Here is a 16,917-nt window from a genome sequence, read left to right as displayed (position 1 = left end):
GATGGAGGTCACCAGCTGCTCATTAACATTAAGGACTTGGTGGGGAGAGCTAGTTGGAAAAGGAAGCAGTAACAGGTGCATCTTGCATTTCTAGGAAGGTTCAAGACTTCAAACTCTCTTTCTGAAAGTGTAAAGAAGGAAAAAACAGCTGGTAGCTCTGTATGAACGTGATGCTGCAACACTAAGAGCAACAGTGACCTCTGGTGGACAAATTATGAAAAAGTTGAGAAACATAATTTATTGAATGGCTTCAAACAATTTTATTGCTACTCAACCAAAAAAAAAAAAAAAAAAAAAAAAAAACTGCAGATATTCACACTGAGTTTTGATCTTTAAAGTAACTAATGTGTCAGGGTAAAAGATAAAAAATAAAATAAAATAAAATTAAATTAAAATGAAAGAACTGACCAATGGAGGATGAACAGTAGATAGAGGAAGTGCTACATATATGCCAGTAGGGAAATATAAATTATCTACCAACTAATAAAACTGATAAAAACAGCAGAAAATATTTTTTAAAACACTTCCTGTCATTTCAGCTGAAATGATCGATCGAAAGAGAAACTTAATCTACGGCTGTTCTGATAATTATTTAATCTTTTACACAGTTATTTGTACATCTGACACTGTTTTTTCTAACCATTGGTTGGACACTAACCTTTTTTAATTTCACAGTTCTGAACTCTTTAGATAAACGTCTGTCAATATGTGAGACGTGTGGTTTACACATACGCTTTACGTCTCTCAGTTCTTTGATAAAGGGTGCAGCTAAGAGGAAGAAAGGCATATTTTCTATATATTTATGTAGTATATATGTATATATATATATATGTATTACTAAAAATATAGAAATCTTCTTCTTTTTTTTACCGGGAGCCTCATGTAAAGCACATGCTCTACCACTGAGCTTCATCCCCAGCACTAAAAATATAGAAATAAATATAAAAAAAAAACTATATTAAAAGTACATTATTAATCCCAGGGGGGAATTATTAAGGTTAAATCCAAAATAATAACTAAAAAGTAGGTAACACTTTTGATTGTGTAAACATTTATGACCAAATAAATATATGATTTAAAATTCAAACTACTTAAAAAATCCTTCAAATGAAGTGAAACTTCCTAAAAAGATTCACAAGTCAGTTTTATTCCCCAGATGTTCTCAGCTATCATGCTTTCATCAGGGTGGTGTTTCCTCAACTCTCAATTATGTGAATACATTTCCCGGACTTTTCCAGTAATGGCCCCAGTGGAAATGTGATATACTGTTGTAGAACATCTCTAACTTCCAGTCCTGTTTGCATTAAGATGAAGATTAATGTGCTCTACGGGGAAGAATGGGTAAACATTTTCACATCTTAAAAATGCCCTTTAAACCAACATCAATAGTATGTTACTGCAGGCAACAGAAAACTTTCAGGTCTGCAGAATACAACAACAAAAATTAAACATTTAAATATAATTTCATGTCCCAGTTGAGCTATTTCACATTCTGTTATTGTACACCTATTAACAGGAAGAGTAATTTTAATTTAGGGGAAGGGTATTCAACTGTCAAATAGTTAAAGAGACACCAAGCATGCACAAAGAAAAGCAAAATTAGTGTGAAAGAGATGAAAATTACTAATGAAGCAACCAAGCAACCTGCTTTAATGATGAAAACCTCCATTTATCCCTCAGTGCTCATTTTTTACTATTGACATCCAAAAAACTCCTAACATAGACCTCATGGATGTGCTTATTTGGCTCTCGATAGTTCAAATATATTTTGATTTCGAGTAAAAATCTCACTGTGGTAAAAAAAAAAGAAAAAAAATCATAAAGAACTCCCTTCAAACAGCATTTATCTATCTTCCTCATCTGTTTCCGTTCTCAGCAAAAATAAGAAAAAATAAATAAAGAAAAATAAAGAAAGAAAAGGATTACCAAGATCTATGAGCGTGTTTATTTAACAACAGTAAATGAAAATACAAAAAAAAAAAGAAGAGTTACTTGTGTTCATATGTTCTGAAAGTACACAGCGAGTGCGGAGGATTATCACATCTGTTGCCTCGGGCTCAACATATCACACCCACAGAATCACACTGTCAGGAGATGCTGCTGTAAACCAGTAGGTGACAGTGACTGTTAGTCACCCAACATTACTGCAGGTTTGCAACCATATTTTTTCACGGCACTTTCAGCCTTCAACACTTGCAGACAGAATTGTGGCATTGGGCAAATTTTTAGCACAGCTGTGTCAAATGAACAGAAAACTAGGCAAACTTTTGCAAGACTGAGACTGAATTTATTCAGCTTTTGCCTTTAAATCTAATGTTGCTGCAGACCAATTTACTTGTCACTGTTGCCCCAGACAGACATATATGTGTATATATATATATATATATATATATATATATATATATATATATATATATATGTACAAGCCAAGTTACTTCTGCTCTGATTGTACAATTTTCTTCTTTTTACTTCTTTTTCTTTCCATCTTCCTCTTTTGATGGTTAGCAATTAAAGAACAGGAATTTAATGTTCACTTTGTGACATGCAGAAAGGTCTGCAGAAACAATTGACTGTACATGAAAGTCTCACAGGAAAAGTACTTTAGTCTGTTTGCCCAAAATATAGGACTGCCATTATTATATAAGAACTGTAGAAATTTTGAAATAGTAATGTTTTTAATTGCTTAAAGAGAAGCATTCAAGGCACAATGTAATTTTCCTATTACTAAGCATGTAAATTCATAGACATGTTATTTAATATTATTATTTTTTTGTATTTTCAAAGTAGAAGTATAGTGTTTTTGTAGCCAAGAAGGTTAAGAAATGCTACTTTTTTTGGTGTGGACCAGCATCATTCTTGGACATTCTGGTTGTGGCTTCTTCTGCTATCATACCTGACTGTGAAACTAGAAATGTTTTCAATGACTGAATAGTGCCAAAGGTAATTGCTTCGTGTGCCGATTTGTTTTAGCTGTGCTAGAATCACGCCACGGATGGAAATGCAGGTTAATTATTGGGCTGCTATGACATTTAAAACAGATGTTGATGACCTCCAGTGGCTTAAAACCTGAGATTTTGAGTGAAATAAAAACTATTATTAGAAGAAAATTCAAGGTCCCAGGAGGAATCAGCTTTAGTGATCTGCAGTTTGCCTGTGCAGACACCAGAGGTAAAAAATTTCCATTCAATCTAATAAATGGACATGGTCATATTTAGGCACAGATTAAATCAATAAAAGTTTGCTACACACATTTATAAAGGATTTATAACTATTATCCAGTTTTTAATCCAGTAACACCATCATCTTCAAATGTTTGACCGTTACAAAATGCCCAGACAATGGTGACTTTCCTCAGCTTTTTTTAAACATGGCTGCATAACCCCACATTATATACATATTGGCACACTAATTTAGCTTTTAACTCAAGTATAGGACTGTGCACAGGGGTGTGCAGAGCAGATGCAAAGGTGCTGGTGATAAGGATCAGATGTGAACACAAATTTTCCACTAAGTAAATTCAACATGTATACAGTAATGTAAGGTGAAAGGAAATTTTGCAGTCAATAAGTACAGTGCAAATACTATATACAGTAGGTATCATTTGGGTTTCCGTTGCAAAACTATGACCTCGGCATATGTGACATCATCAGCCTGTTCAGGGGCTCTGTGTTTCTTACTGGACCGAGTAGCATCTGCAGGTTTTTTAGGCTTGATGTCAGAGTACACCACTTCCTATGAAGAAGAGTACAATAAAGTGTGTCATCTCTTTTTCTTATGCTTCCAGCCTGATTTAAATGTATAAGACTGATTTAACATTGAGTTCACCTTCTCTTTTACAATGAAAGAGGGCCTTGTTGCAGCGGCCACTGGACCAGATGTATCTGAAAGACACAAACCGTAAGCTTTATTCAGGACAGCTGAAACAAACAGAAAACAGTTAGTAAATCAAGAGCTGTTTAGAAATAGAGTGAGGGCAGACGTGTTTTTGTCCTCACCTATGAGGACATGAAGCCTGACAGCTGCCTCACGTCTGAAAGAGGAACACAAAAGAGCAATCATTAAATTAGTTAAACACAGGTGAGAGTCACCTACAAAATTATCATAAGAACACACACTAACCTTCTGATGTAGATGAGGTAAACAACGGCGGCCGTGATCGCTAACAACAGAAGGACAGCGGTGACTATTGCAACAACAATCCCTGCTGATAACGGCTTCACTTCTGAGGGAAGAAGCATGATTCTCAGATGTCAGATGAAATTATGTCAGCTTTATGTAACTGTATGATAAGATATTAAATATTTGTCAGATTTACGTTGGTTGTTTGGTTGTTATATCAGCCTAAAGACAATAAAAGTACTATAAATTACACTAATGTTAACACAAAACTGTATTAATATGGAACAGTTATTGGAAGGACGATGTTTTTTTTAGTCCTTGTCAACTTTAATATTTTGTTAAACATTGTATAAAAACATTTTGGCGGCTCACCATGAACAAGAAGTTTGGTGGTTCCTTCAAGGGAACCACAGGGAAAGGTGGACAAGGTGCAGATGTACGTGCCTGCATCTGCCATTTCTACATGTTTAATTATCAAAGATTGCTTTTTTAACTCCAGTCTGTGCCTCAGATGGGATTCAGAAACGCTTTCTCCGTGTTGGCTGTTATAAACAAAAATGGTGGTTTTGTTTGCATCTGGCTGCAGGAAATCCCACTGAACTTGACTAATATTGCACTGCGGTTCTTGGGTTAATGCACAATGCAAAGTCACATCAGACTTGACATATCCAGTCACTTCAGGTGAGACTTCCACGTTTTGTGCCTTAAGAACTGCAAACAAACAAACAAATAAACAATCAAATAAGAAGGTAAATTTTAGCTGTTCTCCCCCAAAACACCATATGACATCAATTAAATAATCTTTGTGTAATAACAGGGAAGCTGTGCACAAATATAGAATAATCTTTACTAAATGTTAATGACTCGTATTGTGAACCGGACTGGATTGCTGTAATGGTCTTTTAACAGGACTTCCCAAAGAGAGCATCAAACAGCTGCAGCTCATCCAGAGCCAGTTTTAACCAGGACTAAGAACACATCACAGGATCAGAATACATCTGTGATCTGTTCATAAAATATAAACTTAGCAGAGCTCTTGGTTTCAATGACTCGGGTCAGCAGATCAGACCAGTCCAGACTAAACATGGGGAAGCAGCACTTAGCTGTTGTGCTGCAAATAATTGTAACAAACTGCCAGTGGAGATTTAAATTTTACCAAATAGACACCTTTAAATCCAAGTTAATAACATTTCCTTTCTCTTGTGTCTAATCTGCATGGTAAGGTTTAACTTATCTAGACTGTTGCTTTTAATTGTTTTGATTTAATTAACTAATTTTATTATTGTGTTTGCACACCCTTTTAATTATGTATCAATATGTTTTTGTTTACATTTGCTTTATGGGCTTTTTAATGCTTCATCTGCACCCTGCTGTGATGCTTATGTTTTATGTAAAGCACTTCGAATAGTTTTTTACATGAAATGTGCCTTACAAATAAACATGCCTTACCTACAAAGTTTCATTATTATATAAACAATGTCAAATTAATAAGTTGCACAAAATCGCACATATCAAAATTTCAGAGCAGCCAAGGTTTACAAAGAAGAATCTTACCTGGAAATAATGTGATGTAAATCAGCTTCAGGAGATGCTGAGATTTGTTGCAAGTTTTCATGGCGGTGGAGGAAAAGAAAGAAAGAAAACAACCAAAACGTGCTTTTTTGTCAACTTTCAAAACAATATTAAAATAGCTTAAACGCTGGTCAGGAAGAAGAAGAAGAAGAAAACACGGCTGGATCGAAGTCACACACATGCAGTGAAAGTGGCAGCAGACAAAAATATTCTCACCACATGTGGAAAAAAGAAGAAGAAGAAAAAAAGGAACTTCCAAAGAGGAACAAGCAGTGTTAATTCCGCAAAATGAACTCAAACTTTACCGCAACAGCTGTACAAAAAGTACTGTCCCAGGACGGGCTATACATAAAACCAGACATTTATCCATTCTCTGTTAATTACTGTGTAAAAAGAAAAAAAAATATGTATATATATTTTTAGCAAGAAAACAGCAAAAGGCAGGCGTGTAGCTCTTTAACGAGGCATCTTAAACAAAGGTTTATATCTTCAACCAGAAATTCAAACAGTACCTATGTGACTGCGAAGTGTCATTTCAGTTGTGTGGCGTCAGCGTGATGTCTGATGATCACAGACAGGACTTAAAGTTGCGCAAGTGTGACCTCCTGTGGTCAGATGGTGTTAATGACACGTTTACCGCTGCGTCACAAACAGAGGTTTTAATCATTTTTATCAATTGGAGGATACATACATCTTTCCTTAAGGATGTGGTAAACTGTAAGCAAAGGTAAAGCAATGCTGAGGAGATGTAGCCAGAACTGCTGCTTTCTGCATACTGACTTTATCCAACGGTGATGGAGTGTTTCAATGTGGGAGAAAAAGCTGAGACAAAGGAAAACATGAGCAAGTAGGTTCTCTAACAAAAATGCCACTTAGCAGGAAAAATTGAAGGGACTTTTCCACCTGTTGTCTGAAACTGATATTACGTTTTGTTCACCATATTTTCCTCAGGTCTTCAGAGCTGTTGCTCCTCCTCACTCAGTAGTGATTGTTTCCTGGTTGACCTGCGGCCTGCTGGTTGGTAACTATTTTTAGTCGTGTCTCATGTATGATTTAAAATCTGAAACATGATCAGTTTATGGTCAGCTGCATTTTGCTTGTTGGAAAATCTTAATGAAATGTAAATATAAAAGCAACCATTATTGCGACTGACATGAGAGCAATGTTCCTATAATGTTCTGCATTTCCTCTCACTTTTTCCATTTGTCTACATCAGTTATATAATACCAGTCTGTGACTATCAGTCTTTACAAGTCTTTAAATTCCCACTTTATAAATGTGCTAAGAGCAGGTTGATTCTTATCAACTTGGGATAAAATGAAACAGAACAGAGGGGAATAGAATAGAGTAGAATATTGTTGTTGTAACAAGTACAAAATTTAAAAGTGCCATCCAATCAATACCCCACATATAAAATTAGTATGAAATATACAAATAAAAGCAACATAATAAAAGATAGCACAAGCATCACTCACATACAGGCGTACCTTTTCCACTAGTGCCCACTTAGCCCTACCTTAATTCACACAACACCACCCCGGTATCGATTGTTCTCACTACAATAGAGCATTTAAGGCAATTCAGTTTATTTATTTATTTATTTTTTGTTATTGCATTCATCCCTTAGAAAACACATTGCACATTATATGTGTTTTTCAGTATTGTGGTGACTGCAGTTGGATAAAAGCTGTTTTTGAATCTGTTCGTCCTGGTCCTTGTTGTTCTGTAACGTGTCCCGGGTGTGAATTGTCCTCAATGGTATTGTGTGCTTTTGTAAGGAAACTTATTCATCAATCTTTAGCTTTTAAAGGTACTGGCACATAAAGGTCTCACCTGTTTGGTTTTATTAATCTACTGTAGTCTGATGTGGACAGTCCTTAGCACTAGGATTGTTGATTTTTTTTTTTTCTCTATTGTGTTAAAGGAAGTAATAAGATAAGAAGGCAGAGCACTATCTTCTACTATCTTGGTGTATCTGCAGAATGTTGATGAATGTTGTAGTCCTATAGATGCAAGCCAAGCAGATCTAGTCCCCAGAGTTGCTTTTGTTTCTTTTTTAACAAGCAACTTTATGTAAACCAACAATGAAATCGTTAAACAGTCAGAAATGAAGCTGGAAATGAGAAACAGATTCCACTTCAGCTGAGGCAGATTCCCCAATAGTAAGGTGTCAGCTCGATCTGAAAGATGACTATCGTGACAAATCACATAATATGAAGCAAAAGAAAAAAAAAAGGTGTTGCAACACGTTTAACAGATTTTTGTACTACATCTATTGTCAGAGAGAAGAATGACTTTGTTTGATGTTTTCAAAACCATAACCCTCCCACAAGTCAGCTCATGTCAAACCTCCCGAAGCAAAATGCCTCTTACAAAAGTCTGATTTTCAACACCCATCCCCGTCCCAGGTTCAATTATTCTCAGGTGTTTAACACAGACATCAGGTCAGGTCTCCAACGCTTTACTTTAAGTGACATTTTTGTTTACTTGTATGTAAAAAGTTTCTTAAGTGCAGGGTTTTTCTTATACTGGAGCATTCTGACTTGTACACATGTAGGTGTATCTATATTAAATATCTCTTCCATTAGTAGTTTCATTGGAATATTCTCACCCACAGAGTCAAAAAGTTTCCCTGAAGTAAGACCTGAGATGGAAATAGAGTGGGCAGGAAATAATTTAATTAGCAAAGTTAAACAGAGACACTCCCTCTGATAGTGATCTAAAATTAACTTAGGAAAGAACATTTATTGACAGGCAGCAGAACATATCTCATGTCTGTGTGTAAATCATTCTTATTTAACACAAACCCGACTTGGTCGTTAGCATATTTTTTTCAGCAACATTATTTTTCAGTCATTTCTGTGTCAGTCTGGTTAACTTATCAGTGACAAAGAAACATGTTGAAAAACAGCAGATGTGTGTTGAGTTCAGGGACCGTTGTGGTGGCAGACTATGAGTCAGGATCACACCATTCGTGCTGCTGCGATGCAAATGTTACATGTTTTGTCACCCAGAAGGGAAAATCAAAGTCTTACACACGGCTTTAACCAAACAGTCACACATTTACATTTCACATTCTGTGAACAGCCACAAAAAAGAAACAAAGAAAAAATAAAGCAGTACATCTGTGGCTTTAGTCGGTTTTAGATATGTAACATTGTGGCTTCAGGCCAAGTTCCCTTTATCTACAAACCATCATAACTTTTCATTTACCAGAGGACTACACATTCTGCATTTCAGAAAAGGTTTATACAACACTTAAAATGGTAAAAGCTGTTTCATAAAGCTAACCCCATTCACCTTACATTTAATAATATAGATACTAATACAATACTAGCATATGACCTCACTCAACAATCAAGCAGTAAAAATGGCTGATGTGGTCTCAGTATGTTTCCACAAGATAACACGTAAATAATTGTTTCTTGTGAGAGTGTTGGTTATACCAAGCAGTCACATTTAGTGTGCTGTTTCAAAACATCAGTTTTAATTGGAGGCTTCCATGAGATAAACTCATCAGGGGGAAATAATGTTATGTCAATTTGACACAATATGGAGTTAGTGCTCTGGCATTAACCCCATTAGTGCCAGAGCACTGATGACCATAACTGAGAATGACCACCAGGGGGCACTGCAGGAAGCTGCACATAAGAAAACGGACAATTATTTACTGTCACTGAAAATGGCTAAAACACAAACAAAAATAGTGTTTTTAATTTTTATTCCCTTACCTCTCAGATTCAGGACTGTGAAGTTTTCCTTCCTGGTCACCATATTTCTGGCAGTGCAGGTGTAATTCCCAGTGTTTTTTTCCTCTAATCTCTCTATAACAAACACGGAGGTGTTGATGTGTGTCTGGTTGCCGTCAAACATCCAGCTAAAGTTTGCTGGTGGGAACGAGGCTGCTGTGCACTGCAGGATCACTCTGTGGCCAGTAGAAGCTGCTGCTGGTCCTGTAATGGTTATGTTATGTGGTCCATCTGCACAGACAGAAATTAAATGTTATGTTGTAAAAATGCCTACAAATGATGTAAAAATCATCACATTTCTGTTTGAAATTTAAAATTAGAAACTGATCAGATATTCACAGTTGACAGTGAGATTAAAGGCTGCAGTCATGCTGCTGACTGGGTTGCTGATTTGACACTGGTAGGTGCCGTGGCTGGAGCTGCGAACAGTTTGTATGAACACTGTCCTGTTATCCGTGGATAAGCTGATAGTGTCACTGGTTTGAACGGGCTGGCCATCTTTCATCCACAGTGTGGTGCTGATGGAGCCAGAGGCCTCACAGGTGAGGTTGGTGGAGCTGTGATCTTCTATCAGCATGGCTGCAGGACTGCGGATGGTGGCCCCAGTTATCGGTGCTAGTGGTGCATGAAAAGTATCAGGTAAATTAAAATGATAGAAAATGCCTTTTAACAGTTGCTGTGTATTAAACTGGCCACGTGGAAAACATTTCCATACTTTCTTTTTAAAGGCATGTTTATTTTATTTATTCTTTCTGTATTTAATATCATGTTATTCATTAAAAACAAATATGTTTATAATAAACAGAGAAGCATGAATACCACCAATACTAACTTCAGCTAACTAGAAAATAGATGCATTTTATTAACCATTAGTCTGAATAAAGCTAATTCAAAGATTTGCACGAGGAAAAAGTTGTGTATGCAAAATAATAATTAACTAAATATGTTAAAAGGGCAAGAACTGTGTTGTACCTAATTGTAATTCTGGACTGTTAAATAGTTTTCATTAGTTTTCTTTTAAGGATTTTTAAAGCAGGTCTGAAACCACTAATCTGTGATGCAAGGAGGATTGCAGTGTTAAAAAGTTAGCAAATGTTAGCAATGTACCCCACCTCTAATACTGGGATGTTAGAAATATGCATACTGCTGTATAATGCATGAGGGCTTGCAATTGGTCAGCCCTTCAACAGGAATTTTCCTTAATGTCAGAATTAGGAGAACTTTGGCTGCCTAAACTGCAGAGAAGCACAAGGAATAAGATGGATTATGACCAGAGAGGCTGAAAGGCAGCATAACTGCCAACGCACCAGCTGGGCATTGTGGAGGTTTGAGTACAGCATACCAACTGAGAGAACCAGAGTCTTGGGTGTGACTATGATGAGTGAATGCTCTCTGGATTCATTTTGTGTGAAGCTGCAGTGATAAAGCGTTAGAAATCTCTGCCAACACCAGCTTAATTATGCACTTGGTGCTTTTAAAGTTTTTTTTTTTTAACCTGAGATAGATAAATACACCGAGCAAAATAGTTTACATTTTCAGCGTACATTTGGTATTTCACATCTAAGCTGTTTGCTTGAGTTAAAATGAACTCCACTATGTTTGCCCTGAGTTGATTACAGATCTGTCAATCAGGGTGTTGTACATGGCTTCGGAGCAGAGGACTATTCATTTTTTAAATGATTTTGAGGTCCAGTCTTATTTACCTGTTGGTTTCTTTAATGATTCAACTTTGGCTGAGTGGTTAACATGTTTGTCTGTGACGTGACAAACTCAGAACATGGATTTATCTCTGATTTGCTCAGGTAATGTTGATAAAATCCCTTTTACTTATAGTTTCTTCTTGTTCCAACTCCTAATTTATTACAGCATAAAATTTTAAAATTCACCTAGTTTCAAAACTAAATTATCTGAGAGGAACATTTCAACACAAATGTTTATGGAGAGTCATGTTTTCTGATTTAATAAGTGATTCCTATTTCTGGATATATTAACATTTCCTACATACATGGATAAAGACCTACTATAAACATTGAGAGTGGTCCACCCCTGTTCCTGCAGTCCTCCGTCTGGTATGATGGTGACTGTGTACTCTCCGCTGTCCTTCAGTAACAGGTTTCTGAGCTCCAGGACCCCTGTGGTTCGATCTAATGAGATCCTGTTGGCGTGTCCTGGCTCAGTGATGTTGATGCTGTTGGAAGTGATGATGTTTACACCTTTAAAGTTCCAGCTGACAGACAGAAATGGTTTCTCTGGGGGTGTGAGAGTGGTGGTGAACTTCACAGTGCCTGCTACAGCTCCATTCAGGGGTCCTGGAGGTAAAATACCCTCACCTGCGCACATTCCTTGTTTGCCCAGGGAACAACAAAAAAAGTAAAATTCAGAAAGTTCTGTGTGGTAAATATGATCTTAAAACCCAGAAAGATATAAGTGGTGTAAGACAAACAACATCACAGATTGTTGTATATGAACACATAATTTTACCTGATACAAGAAGCATCATAGCTGTCCAGGTGAAAGTCTCGTCCATGGTGTAAACTAACTTTTTTAGTGCTGTTTCAGAGGCTTCTAAGAAACAAAAACTATGAGAGTCACAGGTCCACCTGGTCTTTTATTGTCCCACACCCACCACACAGGACCAACTCCAGCCCCCCTCTCAGTAATGAAAAGCACAAACAGTGTTCATTACGCATGTGCACATGCACAAAACTACCTCTAGTTCAGACTGCATAACCCAACCTGATGGAGTTTTCTGTTGGAGAATCACTCAAACTGTCTCTGGTACACACACACACACACACACATATATATATATATATGTGTGTGTGTGTGTTTATCACATCGTTGTATATAAAAAAGTGTAATTAGTGAATTAATCTGTATAATATAAACATTGTCGTATTTAAACAGTAATACTTATTATACCAGTAAATAAATTAAACATTTAAAACATTTATAGTCTCTAAATCTACTATGAATGTGTGACTTATCAGTTTTTGCTGCATGTCTGAGTCATGTTGCTGATGGGGTTTGCATCAGTTTTATGGGCCTTTCAAACTTCAGTAAGAGGCCATTTAGTTGTCCTTTAGGGTCGTGTTTGAGAAGCACGAGTGATCAAAGACGTCCTGGAGACAGTTTGCCTGCCTCAGACAGCTTTAAAAAACACACATCTTTTTTCTTATCTTTACCGGCAAGAAATTTAGGAACAAGGACTCCTGGTCACTTATAAATCACTGGAACAAATATATTTTTTGATAAATTTAGTTGATTTCCATTGGAGAACTAGTGGAATAATGTCTCCTAACCCTGCAGTATCAGTGAGCTGCACTGAGTGTGAGCAACTTTCTTTGAGGATAACACAGCTGGAGAAGAGGATTGAAACACTGCAAGACATTCGTGTGAATGAAGAATTTATTGACTCTGTAGTAGCTTCTGTACAAGCTACTGAGTTGTCTAATGGATTGAGTCACATCTTCATACGCTAAGGCATGTCGAATGTGGAGCCTCCCGCTACAGACCTGGCTGATACACTTCCCTGGATGTGTTCAAATGACATTGGAATAGCTGAGGAAAATCCCAAACCGGACCATCAGACTGATCTCTCCTTCTGGAACACTGTTGGTGCCAGACCAAAGTCATCAACCCCGGCCAGAACCTGGTCTGATGTTGTTCGTCGCAGAGGTAAATCCAGCAGGAAATTTAAAGCTCCAGCACTCACTCCACCACCTGAAGTCTCACTGCATAATAAATATGATGTGATGAGTCATATTAACATGAATGATGATGAATGTAATGCAAGGATCTATAAAAACTCAAGAAATAGCCCTAAAACTCAGCCCAGGGCTAACCAGACCAGGAGGAGAGGCCAAAATTCCACAAACAGGAGGACTAGAGAAGCTATCGGCTTCTCCACACAAAAACAAATAGACACAATTCTGATTGGGGACTCTATAACACAGCATGTCAGGATGGCAAAGACGGAAAATTTAACACTTTTTGATACATCAGTCAGGGAACTGACAGAGATGTTGCCGACCATTCTGTCTTCACATCCAGATGGTATGAAGATTATTGTCCACACAGGGTCTTTTGATATTCTGAGGAGGAAAATTGGCTCTGAGATCCTGAAAAAAGACTTTTCTCTGCTGTTGGAGAGACTGTGTCAATTGGGAGCACCATGTTTACATTTCAGGACCCATTCCTACAGGGGGTAAAGGAATTGAACTTTTCAGTAGACTTCTTGGCCTGAACACATGGTTATCAAACGCATGTATCACCCATGGGATAAAGTTCATTGATAACTTCAATATCTTTTGGAACTGTAAGGAGCGATTCAGACCTGATGGTGTGCATCCAAATCTAACTGGATGCAGATTACTTGGTGCACACTTGCGTCATGCTGTTGGGACGGCAAACCCAAACATGAGTGTGCAGATAAGAGCGAAGGACACAGCAGAGAAGCGATCAACTCCCAGCTCTCCCCCCTCACCAGACCCTCTTCTCCACATCACCCAAGGTCTTAAAAAGATGTCTCTATCCAGGTCTGAACCCCAGCGACCACCATCTACCAAGAAATACAGGGCTCCCCCTCCTCCCCCTCCTCATCCTCCTATTAGATCATCTGTACTGACCGAGCAGGGCACGGGAGGAGGTGCTGGAGGGTCCCAGAGCAGCAAAATTCACAACAAAGATAACATGCCATGATGCGTTCAGGGTCCTTGCTGTAGTTTTGCTACTACTGACAGCTGTTCTGAGATCAAGCCTGGACCCAGTAGGATTCCTGTGTTAGTTAGTAAAATAAGGAATTGAACACGATCAGCTTGTGGGGTGAATCGATCTAATCTGTTAACTGTACCTTGTATAACTCAGAATACAACAGAGACCAGTGTAAACTTCATAAAGCTAGCTGTACTAAATGTTAGATCTCTGTCCAACAAGTCACTGTTAGTTAATGACTTCATCATTTCTCACAGTTTAGATTTTCTTTTTCTGACAGAAACATAGTTAACAGAAGACACAAGTGCTACAGTTCTTAACGAAACAGCACCCCCTCATTTTAGTTTTATGAATAAATGTCGAAACGGGAGGAAAGGGGGAGGAGAAGCTGCCTTATTTAAAGATTCATTCCAGTGTAAAGAAATTTCATTTGGGGATTTTACTTCTTTTGAATATCTTAGTTTTATTTTAAGGAGCATTCCTAAAATCCTATTTCTAATCATCTACAGACGTCCAGGACACTGTAAATTTTATTGATGAATTTTCTGAATTATTGTCGGTTATCTCTATTGATTTTAACCATTTCATCATAACTGGGGATTTTAACATTCACATAGATAACATGACGGATGGTAATGTCAAGGAATTTTGTTCCATATTGGACATGTTTGGTTTGTGGCAACATGTAAAAGAACCAACCCACATTCGAGGTCACATTCTGGACCTGGTTATTTCAAAGGGTGTGGAAATTTTTTCTGTAGCTGTCACTGACTTGGCCTTGTCTGACCATTTTTGTATTTTGTTTGATTTACTGATCACTCAGAATGTCCAACCAACCTGCTCCTCGGTTAGGAAGAGGTACATTACATTAACAAGTGCTAAGTTTGTGGAGGCCATAGCTATGTTACCAACAACCAGTGCAGAGTCAGTTGATGGACTCCTGGATAATTTCAATCTGAAAATCTTGAATGTAATGGATGCTGTTGCACCGATAAGAATCAAGAGCAACTTGAGCAAACAGAAAACACCATGGAGAAACACCACTGTGGTAACCAGCTTAAAAAGTGAATGCAGAAAAACTGAGCGGAAATGGCGGAAAAATAAACTTCAAATTTACTATGAGGTGTACAAACAATGCCTGCGTAACTATAACAATGAGCTGTGCAAGGCCAGAGAGCTGCATTTATCTGAAATGATTAACAGGAATGTCAACAATTCTCGCACTCTGTTTGCTATGATTGAAAAACTTACTAATCCTCCTATACAGATAAGCCCAGAGCTCCTTTCCACTGAGAAATGCAACCAATTTGCAAACTTTTTTAGCCAAAAAATTAAAACAATTAGGCAAAATATTAATTCCACACAGTCAAACAAGAAAATTAGTCCGTGTCTAAAATCCGGAAACAATTCTGCTGTCATGTCGCAATTTAAAATGGTGAATTTAAAAGTCCTACAAGAAACAGTTTGGCATTTGAAATCAACAACATGCACTCTGGACATGATACCATCCGACTTTTTAAAAACAGTTTTTACCTCAGTAGAAAGTGATCTCCTGCTGATAGTTAACAGCTCGCTGGCATCAGGCATTTTTCTCAAGTCACTAAAGATAGCTGCTATTAAGCCACTCCTAAAGAAAAGGACTCTAGATGCCTCTATAATGAACAACTATAGACCTGTCTCTAACCTCTCTTTTATTTCCAAGATTATTGAAAAAGTTGTATTTCACCAGCTTCATGACTTTTTAAATGAAAGTGGAAATCTTGATAAATATCAGTCTGGCTTCCGACCTCATCACAGCACTGAAACAGCTTTGGTCAAAGTGTTAAATGACATTAGGTTACCGATTCTGGTCAAGTATCAGTCCTGGTTCTGTTGGATCTCAGTGCTGCGTTTGATACTGTAGACCACAGATTCCTGTTGCACAGGCTGGAAAACTGGGTTGGACTTTCTGGAGCGGTCCTTAACTGGTTCAGGTCCTATTTAGAAGGCCGATGATACACAACTTTATGTGTCTCTGTCACCAGATGACTGCAGTCCAATAGACTTAATGTGTCAGTGTCTGGAGCAAATAAACACCTGGATGAGGGAGAATTTCCTAGAATTAAATGAAGACAAAACTGAGATTATTCTGTTTGGTAGCAAAGAGAAGAGGGTCAGCATTGGCAAACACCTGGAGACTCGGGCTCTTAAAATCACCAACCAAGTTCGTAACCTGGGAGTGTTGATAGACTCAGATCTGACTTTCAGCAGCCACATCAAAGCTGTCACTAAGACAGCTTTTTACCAGCTCAGAAACATCAACAGAATTAAAAGTTTAGTTTCCCAGAAAGACCAGGAGTTTCTCTGGCGCTGACGGAAGTCGGCGGCCTCGACAGTAGCTCCGTCTTCTTTCTCCTTATTTAAGTGTTTTTTGCACTTTTCTACCCTTTCCTTTTCTTTCTACACGCGTCTGCTGTGTATTTATATTATATCCTAAGGATATGGAGTATTTGGAGAGGCAAAGTTGTAGTAGAATCCTTGTTTATTCTAAGGAGAAGCTACTCGAACTATGGACAATAGGGCGAGCCGGCATTGTTCACCCCATACCTGCAGAGCTGCGCCGCCCGTATCGCGGCTGCCGAGCTGGAGCGAAGCTAAAGGCCAAGCTACAGGCAAAGCGGTGGAAATACAAGCCCGCAGTTCCTTCGATAGTTATGGGGAACGTAAACTCTGTGTCAAACAAGATCGACGAGCTGGCCGCCCTCGTTAAGACCCAGAGGACCTA

General features: G+C 37.9%; 2 protein-coding genes across 4 annotated transcripts in view; both read right to left on the bottom strand.

Annotated features, from left to right (window-relative positions):
* Positions 1 to 1,926: 1,926 nt before the first annotated feature.
* On the bottom strand, positions 1,927 to 6,661 carry LOC121641147. 3 transcript variants are annotated; one of them, XM_041987110.1, is made up of 7 exons: positions 6,595 to 6,661; positions 6,383 to 6,466; positions 4,492 to 4,830; positions 4,120 to 4,222; positions 3,996 to 4,030; positions 3,826 to 3,881; positions 1,927 to 3,732 (listed from the first exon to the last, which is right to left on the bottom strand). In XM_041987110.1, the coding sequence occupies exons 3-7, from the start codon at positions 4,574 to 4,576 to the stop codon at positions 3,598 to 3,600; spliced, it is 414 nt and encodes a 137-aa protein (XP_041843044.1). In that variant the 5' UTR covers positions 4,577 to 4,830; positions 6,383 to 6,466; positions 6,595 to 6,661; the 3' UTR covers positions 1,927 to 3,597. The 3 variants fall into 3 exon arrangements, with proteins under 3 accessions (XP_041843044.1, XP_041843045.1, XP_041843043.1); XM_041987111.1 differs by lacking the exon at positions 6,595 to 6,661 and having other exon boundaries at positions 6,383 to 6,524; XM_041987109.1 differs by lacking the exons at positions 6,383 to 6,466; positions 6,595 to 6,661 and adding an exon at positions 5,674 to 6,225.
* Positions 6,662 to 9,249: 2,588 nt separating this feature from the next.
* LOC121641393 (carcinoembryonic antigen-related cell adhesion molecule 5) overlaps positions 9,250 to 16,917 on the bottom strand; it is a 43,489-nt gene continuing 35,821 nt past the window's right edge. The window contains exons 8-10 of the mRNA XM_041987498.1: positions 9,780 to 10,055; positions 9,423 to 9,671; positions 9,250 to 9,332 (exon numbers count right to left, since the gene is read on the bottom strand). Of these exons, the coding sequence (XP_041843432.1) occupies positions 9,250 to 9,332; positions 9,423 to 9,671; positions 9,780 to 10,055 (608 nt within the window). The remainder of the gene's footprint in view (positions 9,333 to 9,422; positions 9,672 to 9,779; positions 10,056 to 16,917) is intronic.

Source organism: Melanotaenia boesemani, chromosome 6, assembly GCF_017639745.1.
Source record: "Melanotaenia boesemani isolate fMelBoe1 chromosome 6, fMelBoe1.pri, whole genome shotgun sequence".
Taxonomy (NCBI): domain Eukaryota; kingdom Metazoa; phylum Chordata; class Actinopteri; order Atheriniformes; family Melanotaeniidae; genus Melanotaenia; species Melanotaenia boesemani.
Note: the sequence above shows the minus strand (reverse complement) of the source record. Positions and strands in the feature narration are given on the sequence as shown.

Bases quoted from the DNA above. Each gene is read 5' to 3' on its own strand.
- LOC121641147 (XM_041987109.1), bottom strand. From the start codon at position 5,872: ATGTGTGTGACTTCGATCCAGCCGTGTTTTCTTCTTCTTCTTCTTCCT. The intron at 4,031-4,119 runs GTTAGTGTGTGT...TTCCTCTTTCAG, and splicing joins TACCTCATCTACATCAGAAG to ACGTGAGGCAGCTGTCAGGC. The intron at 3,882-3,995 runs GTGAGGACAAAA...TGTGTCTTTCAG, and splicing joins CAGGCTTCATGTCCTCATAG to ATACATCTGGTCCAGTGGCC.